General features: G+C 45.0%; 1 protein-coding gene across 5 annotated transcripts in view; it reads left to right on the forward strand.

The window, feature by feature from the left end:
- The window catches only part of TP53I3 (tumor protein p53 inducible protein 3), a 151,819-nt gene that overhangs the window by 113,544 nt on the left and 23,653 nt on the right, over positions 1-14,622 (forward strand). For all 5 annotated transcript variants that reach the window (XM_053709627.1, XM_053709628.1, XM_053709630.1 and 2 more), the window contains exon 4: positions 9,439-9,651. In XM_053709627.1, coding sequence (XP_053565602.1) covers positions 9,439-9,651 — 213 coding nt within the window. The remainder of the gene's footprint in view (positions 1-9,438; positions 9,652-14,622) is intronic.

Below are 14,622 nucleotides of genomic sequence, written 5' to 3' on the forward strand. Positions count from 1 at the left end.
ACATACCCCTAATCTAACCCAAACCCCCCTTAAATAAAACTAACACTAAGCCCCTGAAGATCTTCCTACCTTGTCTTCACCATCCAGGTATCACCGATCCGTCCTGGCTCCAAGATCTTCATCCAACCCAAGCGGGGGTTGGCGATCCATAATCCGGTGCTGAAGAGGTCCAGAAGAGGCTCCAAAGTCTTCCTCCTATCCGGCAAGAAGAGGACATCCGGACCGGCAAACATCTTCTCCAAGCGGCATCTTCGATCTTCTTCCATCCGGTGCGGAGCGGGTCCATCTTGAAGCAGGCGACGCGGATCCATCCTCTTCTTCCGATGTCTCCCGACTAATGACGGTTCCTTTAAGGGACGTCATCCAAGATGGCGTCCCTCGAATTCCGATTGGCTGATAGGATTCTATCAGCCAATCGGAATTAAGGTAGGAATTTTCTGATTGGCTGATGGAATCAGCCAATCAGAATCTAGTTCAATCCGATTGGCCGATCCAATCAGCCAATCAGATTGAGCTCGCATTCTATTGGCTGATCGGAACAGCCAATAGAATGGGAGCTCAATCTGATTGGCTGATTGGATCAGCCAATCGGATTGAACTTGATTCTGATTGGCTGATTCCATCAGCCAATCAGAAAATTCCTACCTTAATTCCGATTGGCTGATAGAATCCTATCAGCCAATCGGAATTCGAGGGACGCCATCTTGGATGACGTCCCTTAAAGGAACCGTCATTCGTCGTTCAGTCGTCGGTCCGGATGGATGTTCCGCGCTGGGGGTCTTCAGGATCCTGCCGCTTCGCTCCGGATGGAAGACCATAGAAGATGCCGCCTGGATGATGACTTCAATCGGATGGAAGATCCTCTTCTGCCCCGCTTGGATGAAGACTTTGACCGGATCATGGACCTCTTCAGCCCCCCGCTTGGGCTTGGATCAGGACATCGGAGGAGCTCTTCAGGACGGATCGGTGAACCTGGATGGTGAAGACAAGGTAGGAAGATCTTCAGGGGCTTAGTGTTAGGTTTATTTAAGGGGGGTTTGGGTTAGATTAGGGGTATGTGGGTGGTGGGTTGTAATGTTGGGGGGGGGTATTGTATGTTTTTTTTTACAGGCAAAAGAGCTGAAATTCTTGGGGCATGCCCCGCAAAGGGCCCTGTTCAGGGCTGGTAAGGTAAAAGAGCTTGTAACTTTTTTAATTTAGAATAGGGTAGGGAATTTTTTATTTTGGGGGGCTTTGTTATTTTATTAGGGGGCTTAGAGTAGGTGTAATTAGTTTAAAATTGTTGTAATATTTTTCTTATGTTTGTAAATATTTTTTTATTTTTTGTAACTTAGTTCTTTTTTATTTTTTGTACTTTAGATAGTTTATTTAATTGTATTTATTTGTAGCAATTGTGTTTAATTAATTTATTGATAGTGTAGTGTTAGGTTAATTGTAGGTAATTTATTTAATTATTTTATTGATAGGGTAGTGTTAGGTTTATTTGTAACTTAGGTTAGGATTTATTTTACAGGTAAATTTGTTATTATTTTAACTATTTTAGCTATTAAATAGTTCTTAACTATTTAATAGCTATTGTACCTGGTTAAAATAAATACAAAGTTACCTGTAAAATAAATATTAATCCTAAAATAGCTACAATATAATTATAATTTATATTGTAGCTATATTAGGATGTATTTTACAGGTAAGTATTTAGCTTTAAATAGGAATAAGTTATTTAATAAGAGTTAATTTATTTCGTTAGATGTAAATTATATTTAATTTAGGGGGGTGTTAGTGTTAGGGTTAGACTTAGCTTTAGGGGTTAATACATTTATTAGAATAGCGGTGAGCTCCGGTCGGAAGATTAGGGGTTAATAATTGAAGTTAGGTGTCGGCGATGTTAGGGAGGGCAGATTAGGGGTTAATACTATTTATGATAGGGTTAGTGAGGCGGATTAGGGGTTAATAACTTTATTATAGTAGCGCTCAGGTCCGCTCGGCAGATTAGGGGTTAATTATTGTAAGTAGCTGGCGGCGACGTTGTGGGGGGCAGATTAGGGGTTAATAAATATAACATAGGGGTCGGCGATGTTAGGGCAGCAGATTAGGGGTACATAGGGATAACGTAGGTTGCGGCGGTTTACGGAGCGGCAGATTAGGGGTTACAAGTGTAATGCAGGGGTCAGCGATAGCGGGGGCGGCAGATTAGGGGTTAATAAGTGTAAGGGTAGGGGTGTTTAGACTCGGGGTACATGTTAGAGTGTTAGGTGCAGACGTAGGAAGTGTTTCCCCATAGGAAACAATGGGGCTGCGTTAGGAGCTGAACGCTGCTTTTTTGCAGGTGTTAGGTTTTTTTTCAGCTCAAACAGCCCCATTGTTTCCTATGGGGGAATCGTGCACGAGCACGTTTTTGATGCCGGCCGCGTCCGTAAGCAACTCTGGTATCGAGAGTTGCATTTGCGGTAAAAATGCTCTACGCTCCTTTTTTGGAGCCTAACGCAGCATTTGTTTGAACTCTCGATACCAGAGTTAAATTTATGGTGCGGCCAGAAAAAAGCCCGCGGAGCGTTAACAGCCCTTTTACCGCCGAACTCCAAATCTAGGCCTCTGTTTTTCTCTCTCTTTTTTTTTTTTTTTGCAACATGTAACAGTAAAAAAATTTTTGTTAATCATGTCAACTTACACTTAAAATAAGAAAGGGGAGGGAGGGAGAGAAACACGAGGGAGGGAGAGAGACACGAGGGAGGGAGAGAGACACAGGGGAGATAGAAATGGGAGAGAGACACAGGGGAGAGAGGGAAGGAGAGAGAGAGACACAGGGGAGAGAGGGAGGGAGAGAGACACAAGGTAGAGAGGGAGGCAGGGAGAGGGGGAGGGAGAGACACACAGGGGAGGGAGAGACACACAGGGGAGTGAGAGACGTACAGGGGAGCGAGGGAGAGAGATACAGGGGAGGGAGGGAGAGAGAGACACAGGGGAGGGAGGGAGAGACACAGGGGAGAGGGGGGAAATGGAGAGGAGGGGGAGGAGGGAGAGTGGGAGGGAGGGAGAGACACACAGGGGAGGGAGGGAGAGAGACACCCAGGGGAGGGAGAGAGACACAGGGAAGGGAGGGAGAGAGACACAGGGGAGGGAGGGAGAGAGACACAGGGGAGGGAGGGAGAGAGACACAGGGGAGGGAGGGATGGAGAGAGACACAGGGGAGGGAGGGAGAGAGACACAGGGGAGGGAGGGAGAGAGACACAGGGGAGGGAGGGAGAGAGATGCAGGGGAGGGAGAGATACACAGGGGAGAGAGGGAGGGAAAGACACACGGCGGGGAGGGAGAGACACACAGGGGAGGGAGAGAGACACGAGGGAGGGAGAGAGACACAGGGGAGATAGAAATGGGAGAGAGACACAGGGGAGAGAGGGAAGGAGAGAGAGAGACACAGGGGAGAGAGGGAGGGAGAGAGACACAAGGTAGAGAGGGAGGCAGGGAGAGGGGGAGGGAGAGACACACAGGGGAGGGAGAGACACACAGGGGAGTGAGAGACGTACAGGGGAGCGAGGGAGAGAGATACAGGGGAGGGAGGGAGAGAGAGACACAGGGGAGGGAGGGAGAGACACAGGGGAGAGGGGGGAAATGGAGAGGGGGAGGAGGGGGAGGAGGGAGAGTGGGAGGGAGGGAGAGACACACAGGGGAGGGAGGGAGAGAGACACCCAGGGGAGGGAGAGAGACACAGGGAAGGGAGGGAGAGAGACACAGGGGAGGGAGGGAGAGAGACACAGGGGAGGGAGGGAGAGAGACACAGGGGAGGGAGGGATGGAGAGAGACACAGGGGAGGGAGGGAGAGAGACACAGGGGAGGGAGGGTAGGAGAGAGACACAGGGGAGGGAGGGAGAGAGATGCAGGGGAGGGAGAGATACACAGGGGAGAGAGGGAGGGAAAGACACACGGCGGGGAGGGAGAGACACACAGGGGAGGGAGAGAGACACAGGGGAGGGAGAGAAACAGGGGAGAGGGGGAGGGGTGAGAGACACACAGGGGAGGGAGGGAAAGACACACAGGGGAGGGAGGGAGACACAGGGGAGGGAGGGAGAGAGACACAGGGGAGGGAGAGAGACACAGGGGGGGAGGGAGAGAGATACAGGGGGGGAGGGAAAGAGACACGGGGGGGAGTGAGAGAGACACAGGGGGGAGGGAGAGAAACACAGGGGAGGGAGGGAGACACAGGGGAGGGAGAGAGAAAGACACAGGGGAGGGAGACACAAGGGAGGGAGGGAGATACAGAGGAGGGAGAGAAACACAGGGTAGGGAGAGAGACAGAGGGAGGGAGAGAGACACATGGGAGGGAGAGAGACACAGGGGAGGGAGGTAGAGAGATACAGGGGAGGGAGGGAGAGAGACATAGGGGAGGAAGGGAGGGAGAGAGACACAGGAAAGGGAGGGAGACACGGGAGGGATGGAGAGAGAGACACAGGGTAGGGATGGAGGGAGAGAGAAAGACACATGGGAGGGAGGGAGAGAGAGAGACACAGGGGAGGGAGGGAGAGAGACACAGGGGAGGCCGAGAGGGAGAGAGACACAGGGGAGGGAGAGACACAGGGGAGGGAGAGACACAGGGGAGGGAGAGAGAGACACAGGGGAGGGGGGAGGAAGACATAGGGGAGGGGGGAGGGAGATGCAGGAAGGGAGGGAGAGAGACACAGGGGGACGGGAGGGAGAGAGACATGGGGGCAGGAGGAAGGGAGAGAGAAAGACACAGGGGGAGGGAGACACAGGAGGAGGGAGACACAGGGGAGGGAGAGAGACACAGGGGAGGTTGAGAGACACAGGGGAGGGGGGTGGGAGAGAGAAACAGGGGAGGGGGGAGGGAGTGAGACAGGGAAGGGGGTGAGGTAGAGACACAGGGGAGGGAGAGAGACACAGGGGAGGGAGAGAGACACAGGGGAGGGAGAGAGACACGGGAGGGGAGGGAGACACGGGAGGGGAGGGAGACACGGGAGGGGAGGGAGGGAGACTCAGGGGAGGGAGGGAGAGACACAGGGGAGGAAGGGAGAGACACAGGGGAGGGAGGGAGACACAGGGGAGGGAGGGTGACACAGGGGAGGGAGGGATGGAGGGAGAGAGAGACACGAGGGACAGAGGGAGAGAGAGAGACACAGGGGAGGGAGGGAGAGAGACACGGGAGGGAGAGACACACAGGGGAGGGAGAGAGACACAGGGGAGGGAGGGAGGGAGGGAGAGAGAGACACAGGGCGGAGAGATGTGGGAGAGAGACAAAGGGAGACAAGGAGGGAGAGAGACACAGGGGAGAGAGGGAAGGAGTGGGGGAGGAAGGGAGAGACACATGGGAGGGAGAGACACACAGGGGAGGCAGGGAAGGAGGGAGGGGAAGGGAGAGGGGGAAAGGGAGAGGGGGAGGGAGAGACACACAGGGGAGGGAGGGAGAGAGACACAGGTGAGGGAGAGAGAGACACAGGGGAGAGAGGGAGGGAGAGAGACATGGGGGAGGGAGGGAGAGACACACAGGGGAGGGAGGGAGAGAGGGAGACACAGGGAAAGGGAGAGAGAGAGACACACAGGGGAGAGAGGTAGGAAGGGAGAGGGGGATGGAGAGACACACAAGGGGGCAGGGAGAGACACACAGGGGGGAGAGAGACACAGGGTAGGAAGGGAGGGAGAGAGACACAGGGGAGAGAGATATGGGAGAGAGACAGGGGAGAGATATATGAGAGAGAGACACAGGGGAGAGAAGGAGGGAGGGAGAAAGACACAGGGGAGGGAGGGAGAGAGAGACACAGGGCGGAAAGATATGAGAGAGACAAAGGGGGGAGAGAGACACAGGGGAGAGGGGGAGGGAGGGAGAGACACATGGGAGGGAGAGACACATGGGAGGGAGAGACACACAGGGGAGGCAGAGAGGGAGGGAGGGGGCGGGAGAGGGGGAAAGGGAGAGGGGGAGGGAGGGAGAGGGGGAGGGAGAGACACAGGTGAGGGAGAGAGAGAGACACAGGGGAGAGAGGGAGGGAGAGAGACACGGGGGGTGAGAGACACACAGGGGAGGGAGGGAGACACAGGGAAAGGGAGAGAGAGAGACACAGGGGAGAGAGGGAGGGAGAGGGAGAGGGGGAGGGAGAGACACAGGGGGGGGAGGGAGAGACACACAGGGGGGAGGGAGAGACACACAGGGGGGGGGAGAGACACACAGGGGTGGGAGAGAGACACAGGGGAGGGAGGGAGAGAGGGAGACACAGGGAAAGGGAGAGAGAGAGACACAGGGGAGAGAGGGAGGGAGAGTGGGAGGGAGAGACACACAGGGGGGGAGGGAGAGACACACAGGGGAGGGAGAGAGACACAGGGGAGGGAGAGAGACACAGGGGAGGGAGAAAGGGAGAGACACACAGGGGAGAGAGATATGGGAGAGAGACAGGGGAGAGATATATGAGAGAGAGACACAGGGGAGAGAAGAAGGGAGGGAGGGAGAGAGACACAGGGGAGGGAGGGAGAGAGGGAGACACAGGGAAAGGGAGAGAGAGAGACACGTGGGAGGGAGAGACACACAGGGGGAGGGAGAGACACACAGGGGGGGAGGGAGAGACACACAGGGGAGGGAGAGAGACACAGGGGAGGGAGGGAGAGAGGGAGACACATGGAAAGGGAGAGAAAGAGACACAGGGGAGGGAGAGACACACAGGGGAGGGAGAGAGACACAGGGGAGGGAGAGAGACACAGGGGAGGGAGGGAGGGAGGGAGAGAGACACAGGGGAGAGAGATATGGGAGAGAGATATGAGAGATACACACAGGGGAGAGAAGAAGGGAGGGAGGGAGAGAGACAAAGGTGAGGGAGGGAGGGAGACACAGATGAGGGAGGGAGAGAGACAAGGGGAGAGAGGGAGGGGGAGGGAGGGAGAGACACACAGGGGAGGGAGACACAGGGAAGGGGGGAGGGAAACACAGGGAAGGGAGAGAGAGAAACACAGGGGAGGCAGGGAGGGAGACACAGGTGAGGGAGGGAGAGAGACACAGGTGAGGGAGGGAGAGAGACACAGGGGAGGGAGGGAGAGAGACACAGGGGAGGGAGGTAGAGAGACACACGGGAGGGAGGAAGACACAGAGGAGGGAGACACAGAGGAGGGAGGGAGAGAGACTCAGGGAAGGGAGGGAGACACAGGGAAGAGAGGGAAAGAGAGAGACACGAGGTAGGGAGAGAGACACAGGGAAGGGAGGGAAAGAGAGAGACACGAGGGATGGAGGGAGGGAGGGAGGGAGGGAGAGAGACACAGGGGAGGGAGGGAGACACAGGGGAGGTATGGAGGGAGAGAGAGAGAGTGATCCCCCTGACTATATAGGTATATGGATTGTGGTTAAGTGTCAGTTTCTGAAGTCAGCAGTGATACCATAAACAAATTGAGTACATACCTTAATCTGCAGACTGCAGCTCTGCATGTCTCCTGTGCCTGGCGTTAGCTTTGCTAGCCATGGTGACACTGACAGTACTGACTAGTAATGCACTGAGTGAGCACGGTCGGTACCTGCTCTCCTCCCTCTACACATGCACGGGAGGTTTCCTGTCCATAATGCTATGATCCATCCCTGCAGACTGACAGTACTCACCACTAGGCAAGTGAACTGCGTTACACAGGAAGCTCCTTCTTTCCCGCTCAGCAGGAAATGACAGTTTAAAATCAGAGCGTCGCAATGCTATTATTTAAACCTGTTAGGCATAGACGACAGGCAAAGGCAGATGAAGGAGGGGTGGGCGAGTGAGCGGGGGGGGGGGGGCGCAAAAAATTCTGGGGGGGGGGAGTTGAAAAAAAATATTGTTGTAATGAAGCTGGGGCCCCCCTGATGGGGGACCTCCTGGGGGCCTGGTCGCCTCCGCTGCATCACTGGTAGTTCCGCCCCTGGGGACAGTCATAGTCACAAATTGTGCTAAGTAGATAGCTACATCTTTCTAAGTTTTAGAAATGCATAATATATAGGTTACATTAAACTTTCTGAAATGCATTTTAGTACTGTAGTGTCAGTGCTTCCCTGTAATGTTGTAAAAAGTAATTTTAATGGGACAGTGTACTATAATTGTTTTCCTATTTAGGGCCAGATTACAAATTGAGTGCTAAATATTGCTTACGCTAAAGCGATATTTGCACTCAACTGAGTAATTACAAGTGAGGTGCAATGCGAACACGACCTCGCGTTCGCATTGCACGGAAGCATTGCGCCCATGAGAGCACCCTTCCTTAGGCACCAATGGGAGCCTCATTCTCAAGCCATAAGACACGGCATAAAAACTAGCACAGAGAAGGGGGTAAGTTTGTATAATTTTGAAATATATCTAATATTATATGACTAAATATTTTATTCCCAAACCTTATATGCATTTAATTTATATATATACAGTATATATATATATATATATATATATATATATATATATATATATATATATATATATATATATATATATATATATATATATATATATATATATATATATATAAATATATATATATATATATATATATACACACACACATATGGAAAGTCTGGCACTCTCTTGCAGGCACACAGCTAGATTAAAAGCAAAATAGAAGAGCTAGTTACAGCATTTGTCCAAATAACTCAGCAAAACTCACAGCCCCTGAGTGATCACCCCCACTCACAGACAGCTGCACAGCTTTCAGGGACAGTAAAGTCAAAATTAAACTTTCATGATTCAGACAGGGCATGCAATTTTAAACAACTTTCCAAATTACTTTTATCATCAAATTTGCTTTGTTCCCTTGGTGGTATTTTTGAAAAGCTAAACCTAGCTAGGCTCAAACTGATTTCTAAACCGTTGAAAACCGCCTCCTAGCTCAGAGCATTTTGAAAGTTTTTCACAGTTAGACAGTGTTAGTTCATGTGTGTCCTATAGATAACATTGTGCTCACTCCCGTGGAGTTATTTAGGAGTCTTCACTGATTGACTACACTGCATGTCTGTCAAAAGCACTTAGATAAGGAGGCTATCTGCAGAGGCTTAGATACAAGGCAATCACAGAGGTAAAACACATATTAATATAACTGTGTTGGTTATGCAAAACCGGAGAATGGGTAATAAAGGAATTATGTATCTTTTTAAATAAGAAACGTTTTGGTGTAGACTGTCCCTTTAACCCCAGACAAGCCTGGGTGCAAAGTCAATATGTTTTGTTTTGTAATTCTTCCTATAGGCTTTGCACACAGGCTTGTCTGGGTTACCTGCCTGAGTCCCTGAAAGCTGTGTAGCTGTCTTAGGGTGATGTGTGAATCCAGGGCTGTGAGTTTTGCAGGGTCATAGGATGTGTACCCAGTCTGGTTGGAGAGTGCAATCCATTTATGTGTTTATATATGGCTCAGCAGTGATGGGGTTAAATAGAATATAGCAGTATTACGCTTTGTGTAAATAAATTATATTCTTACCAGTTGCTTTCAATTTTTTTATAGGCAAAGTTCAGAAGGGAGAGACAGTCTTGATACATGCTGGGGCAAGCGGTGTTGGTACAGCAGCCATCCAGCTCTGCAAACTGGCCGGTGCAATTCCTATTGTAACAGCAGGGTCCGCAGAGAAATTGCAAATAACACAGAAGCTTGGAGCTGCAGCCGGATTCAATTACAAAGAGGAAGACTTTGGTACAAAGTGCCTTGACTTCACAAATAGTGAGTTTCTTAGTTACAGTCATGAAATTTACAACCTGGCAGTAATGATGTACACATTTTGTTATTTCTGCCATCATGTAGTGAAGCTTATAACTGAAATATTGTAGACATTAGTTTGTATATTTTGTAGTTGTTTTTTTTTATTATTTGGAGTTGTATAGTAACATTCTTTATTGCTTTTTAAAAAAAAAAATTCTGCAAGCAGTCATTAAAATAGTAACAGAATATAGTTACATACATACATCCGTTTCAGCTCTTTCATGAGGTAACATTAACAGATGGAGGTTCTATATGATGTGGTAAAAACATAATCTAGCATATTAGGATCACTGCTTCATGACAGGTAAATTAAGTTTGGTTTATAACGCATTGAAATTTAGAAGAAGCAAAATTTGAGCTTCTTGGAGATACTTGCCCTGTGTTTTCTTAAAGGGACACTCAAGTTAAAATTAAACTTTCATGATTCAGATAGAGCATGCAATTTTAAACAACTTTCCAATTTACTTCCATAAACAAAATGTGCACAGTCTTTTTATATTTAAACTTTTTGAGTCACCAGCTCCTACTGAGCATGTGCAAGAATTCATAGAATAAAACGTGTATCCATTCATGATTGGCTGATGGAAGTCACATGGTACGTGTATGCATTTTTGATTGGCTGATGGCTGTCACACGGTACAGGGGGAGTGGAAATAGACATAACTTAAAATTGTCAGGAAAAAAAAATCTACTACTCATTTGAAGTTCAGACTAAGTGCTATTGCATTGTTTTGTTATCTTGTATTTGTTGATTATGCAAATCTACTGTGTTGACTGGTCCTTTAAATGTATAATCCAGGCCATAATTTTAAAAGTGGACTTACAGGTACATAGATTACATGCTCTAAAAAAATTAGAATATTTTATTTTTGTATCTGAATGTCCCTTTAAGTTGAACATAACACATGATTTTAAAGGACAGTAAAGTCAAAATTAAACTTTCATGATTCACATAGAGCATGCAATTTTAAACAACTTTCCAATTTACTTTTGTTATCAGTTTTGCTTAGTTCTTTTTGTATCCTTTATTGAAGAGTAAACATAGGTAGGCTGATGGGAAATTTGAAGCATGCACAAGTCTTTAGCAGTATATAGCAGCAGTATTTTCAACAATGTAAAACATTGCTATGAACACTATTGTAAATACTGCTACCAGATGACTAAAGACACGTGCACACTCTTGAGCTTACTTTTAATTACTCTTTAGCAAATTTCAGCACTACGGAATTTTGCGGCTCTATACAAATAAGTTATACTAATAATAAATGATACCAAGAGAACTAAGCAAAATTGATTATAGAAGTAAATTGGAAAGATGTTAAAAATGTCATGCTCTATCTCCATTTAAGTTTAATTTTTAAATTACTGTCCTTTTAACCATAACAAAATATGTGTCTGCTAGATATAAAACAATCCCTGTTTGATACTTGACTGTGTTCTGGCTTGTTGTATATTATTTACTGTGTACTGTCCTGATGTTCTGTTAATAAAATAACATTGTCTTTATGCCCTTCTCAGAAATAGCAGCTATAATATTCCCGATGGGCTTTATTCGTGTGGCTGTGCAAGCTTCCTTGCTGTTTGCTTTGGCTTCTTATGGGAGTAACAAGCCTCATGACTCAGTCTTTGGTGCAATACTGTATTTTGATAAGTGCTGGGAGTGCCATTTTTATTTACCTTCTAACAAATAAGTTGTATTCTTATTGTAGGTTTTTGTGTTTGTGCACATATTTGTCATTAGGATTAGAAAGGGACCTTATGACAGAGCCAAGATCTAAAATAAAACTGTTACTAACAATGGCACTGAAGAAACATGTAAAACCATAATTGTCTAAATATAGGAGTCGGACAAAGGTGTAATTTAAATAGTTTATTAAATATAAACAATAAAATATGACAATATTAAATTGTATATGTATTCTAAAAAAGGTTTCTAAAGAGACATAGAACCCCATTTTTTTTCTTTTTGTGATTTAGCTAGTGCATAGAATTTTAGGCAACTTTCCAATTTAGTTATATTATTAAACTTTCTTTGTTTTCTTGGTATCCTTTGTTGAAAAACAGGAAGGTACACTCATGAGCGTGTAGGTTGCTGCAGCTCTATATGGCAGCATCTGTACAAGAATGTTGTACTTGAATAAGAGAACTAGAAGTGAAAACTTTTTGCTACCTAGATATTTTCAAAAAAGAATAACACGAGAACTAAGCAAGTTTGATAACAGAAGTAAAGTGGATTTTTTAAAAAAAATTAAATTGTATGCTCTGTCTGAATCATGAAAAAAAATAATAATTGTGTTTCATGTCTCTATAATGAACCATACTATATACCATATTACTTGTATTAATGACAATTAAAGGTTAAATGTTCTTAGGTAAGAAGATTATGTTATAGATAATTATGGGAAAATAGGTTTATGTGTGTTACATTAAAGGGACATTAAATACTAATTGCCATATTACAAGTGGAGCACAAAATATCACTTTTGCTAAAGTGATAGTTGCGCTCCCTTTGTAATAATAACACACACTAATGTGAGCTGGTATTACAAGTTGACAGCAACAGAGAAAGCACAGAGCGAAGGGGTAAGTAGTCCAGCGATGGCAGCAATATTAAATATATAAGTATATATATATATATATATATATATATATATATATATATATATATACAGTATATATATATATATATATATAGGTGTCAGTTTCTGCAGGCAAAATTAATCTATTTAAAATGATTGTCCCCTTTATCAAGCTAAATGCCACCCATGGTTAGTTATTCTGGTTACTACCCATGCAAAAAAAAAAAATAGTACACGAAACAGATTTGTTTCATGTACCTGCTGTCTTAGATTGAACCTGCCCTGGTTTACACAACTCTGCATCATGTGAGAGGGAGATAAATGCTGTCTATATACTGTAAGATGGACAGCAAATGTATATATGTTGAATAATTGTATTAAAAGGACTTAATTTGTTATGGTTTAAAATAACAAATATTAAAAAATACTACACAATAAAGTGTTTCACAATGGCTAAATATATGCAAAGAGGGGGTGGGGTAGTGAGTGTGGTGTGGGCGGGATTAGATTTTTCCCTGGCTAGTAGCTTAGGACTTGAAATTTTGAGCCCTGATACAGTATATATTTACTAGGAACACACAGTTCCTATAGACCGCAATGTAAAGGCACTTTTCAATGCCGTTTTTTCCTAACACTCCACTCCCGTCAACTTTACCCCAAAATACTGTCTAGTGCAGTTATTTTATTAAAAAATAAAAATGCTACAATACACTGTATTTTAGGGGCATTTGAGGCACATTTATAAAATTAACCAGAGATTTGATCTCTAGTCAATTTTATAAGCGCTAATTGCTACTGCGAGCTCACAGTAGCAATAACTAGCTACTTGTGATGGCTGGTTATTTATCGCGCGCCCGCCCGCAAACAGGCAAATTTGTGCACACAATAAATTAGCGCTCCACTTGTAATCTAGCCCTAAATAAATAGATAGAATGATGCATTTAAATAAAAGATTAGTCTGAGAATAACATAAAGATGTATTTTTTAAAGTTTCATTAGCTGTTTAAATATATAAAAAAATAAGTGTAAAGTTTTAGTATCTATAAAACAATGGGAGCTGCCATGTTGTAACTTAGGTTAACTTCTCTACTGTGGCCAATTAGAGGCAGTTATAAATAGGTCACTAGAGTGTATAGCCAATGGCAGTGAAGAATATAACAGTGTTCTGAACCTCCACTTCTAACAGGAACTGAAAAGCTTACAATTTCAGAATGGAATTATAGGAAAAGGGGACAAAATAAATTATGAAAGTATATTGTAGAAGTTTTTCTTTATATATACGATTTATCATTTTATATTACCATCTCAAAGTGTTTAATGTCCCTTTAAGAAATTATTTGCAAAGGTACTGAGATCATTGTCTTCATTGTTTGTTGCTCCTACAAAAAGAAAAAAACTGCCTTGTTTGTCTTTCTATGTGTTACTATTGCTATACTTTCTCAATAAAAAGAAATAATAATAATAAAAAAAGGTTTTAAATGATGACACCTTAAGTGACCACACAAAAGTGATACAATCACAAGGGTACATAATATTAATCACAAGATCACAACACATATACCCTCAATATCATTAAAAATAATACAATCCAGGGAAACAGTTTCATGCACAATTTGCTGATTTTAACTAGTCACAAAAATGTAATTCATATTTTGTTTAGCGCCAAATGAAAACTTCTGTTGCTATCAAGCATTTCTTCATTAAGATTAAGCCAATTATACCAAACAATGCATATACTTATCACTCATTAAATGTTAGTGCTGGTTAAGGGGATACTAAACCCAATTTCTTCTGTTATGTGTGATCAGTCCACGGGTCATCATTACTTCTGGGATATAACTCCTCCCCAACAGGAAATGCAAGAGGATTCACCCAGCAGAGCTGCACATAGCCCCTCCCCTCTACGTCACCCCCAGTCATTCTCTTGCACCCAACGACTAGATAGGATGTGTGAGAGGACTATGGTGATTATACTTAGTTTTTATAACTTCAATCAAAAGTTTGTTATTTTACAATAGCACCGGAGCGTGTTATTGCCTCTCTGGCAGAGTTTGAAGAAGAATCTACCAGAGTTTTTACTATGATTTTAACCGGAGTAGTTAAGATCATATTGCTGTTTCTCGGCCATCTGAGGGAGGTAAAAGCTTCAGATCAGGGGACAGCGGGCAGATGAATCTGCATTGAGGTATGTAGCAGTTTTTATTTTCTGAATGGAATCGATGAGAAAATCCTGCCATACCGTTATAATGAATGTATGTATACTCTACACTTCAGTATTCTGGGGATGGTATTTCACTGGAATTACTCTGTTAAAAGTACATTAAACCTTTGAATAGGTATTTATTATGTTAAA

This window comes from Bombina bombina, chromosome 4, assembly GCF_027579735.1.
Source record: "Bombina bombina isolate aBomBom1 chromosome 4, aBomBom1.pri, whole genome shotgun sequence".
NCBI classification, from domain to species: Eukaryota; Metazoa; Chordata; class Amphibia; order Anura; family Bombinatoridae; genus Bombina; species Bombina bombina.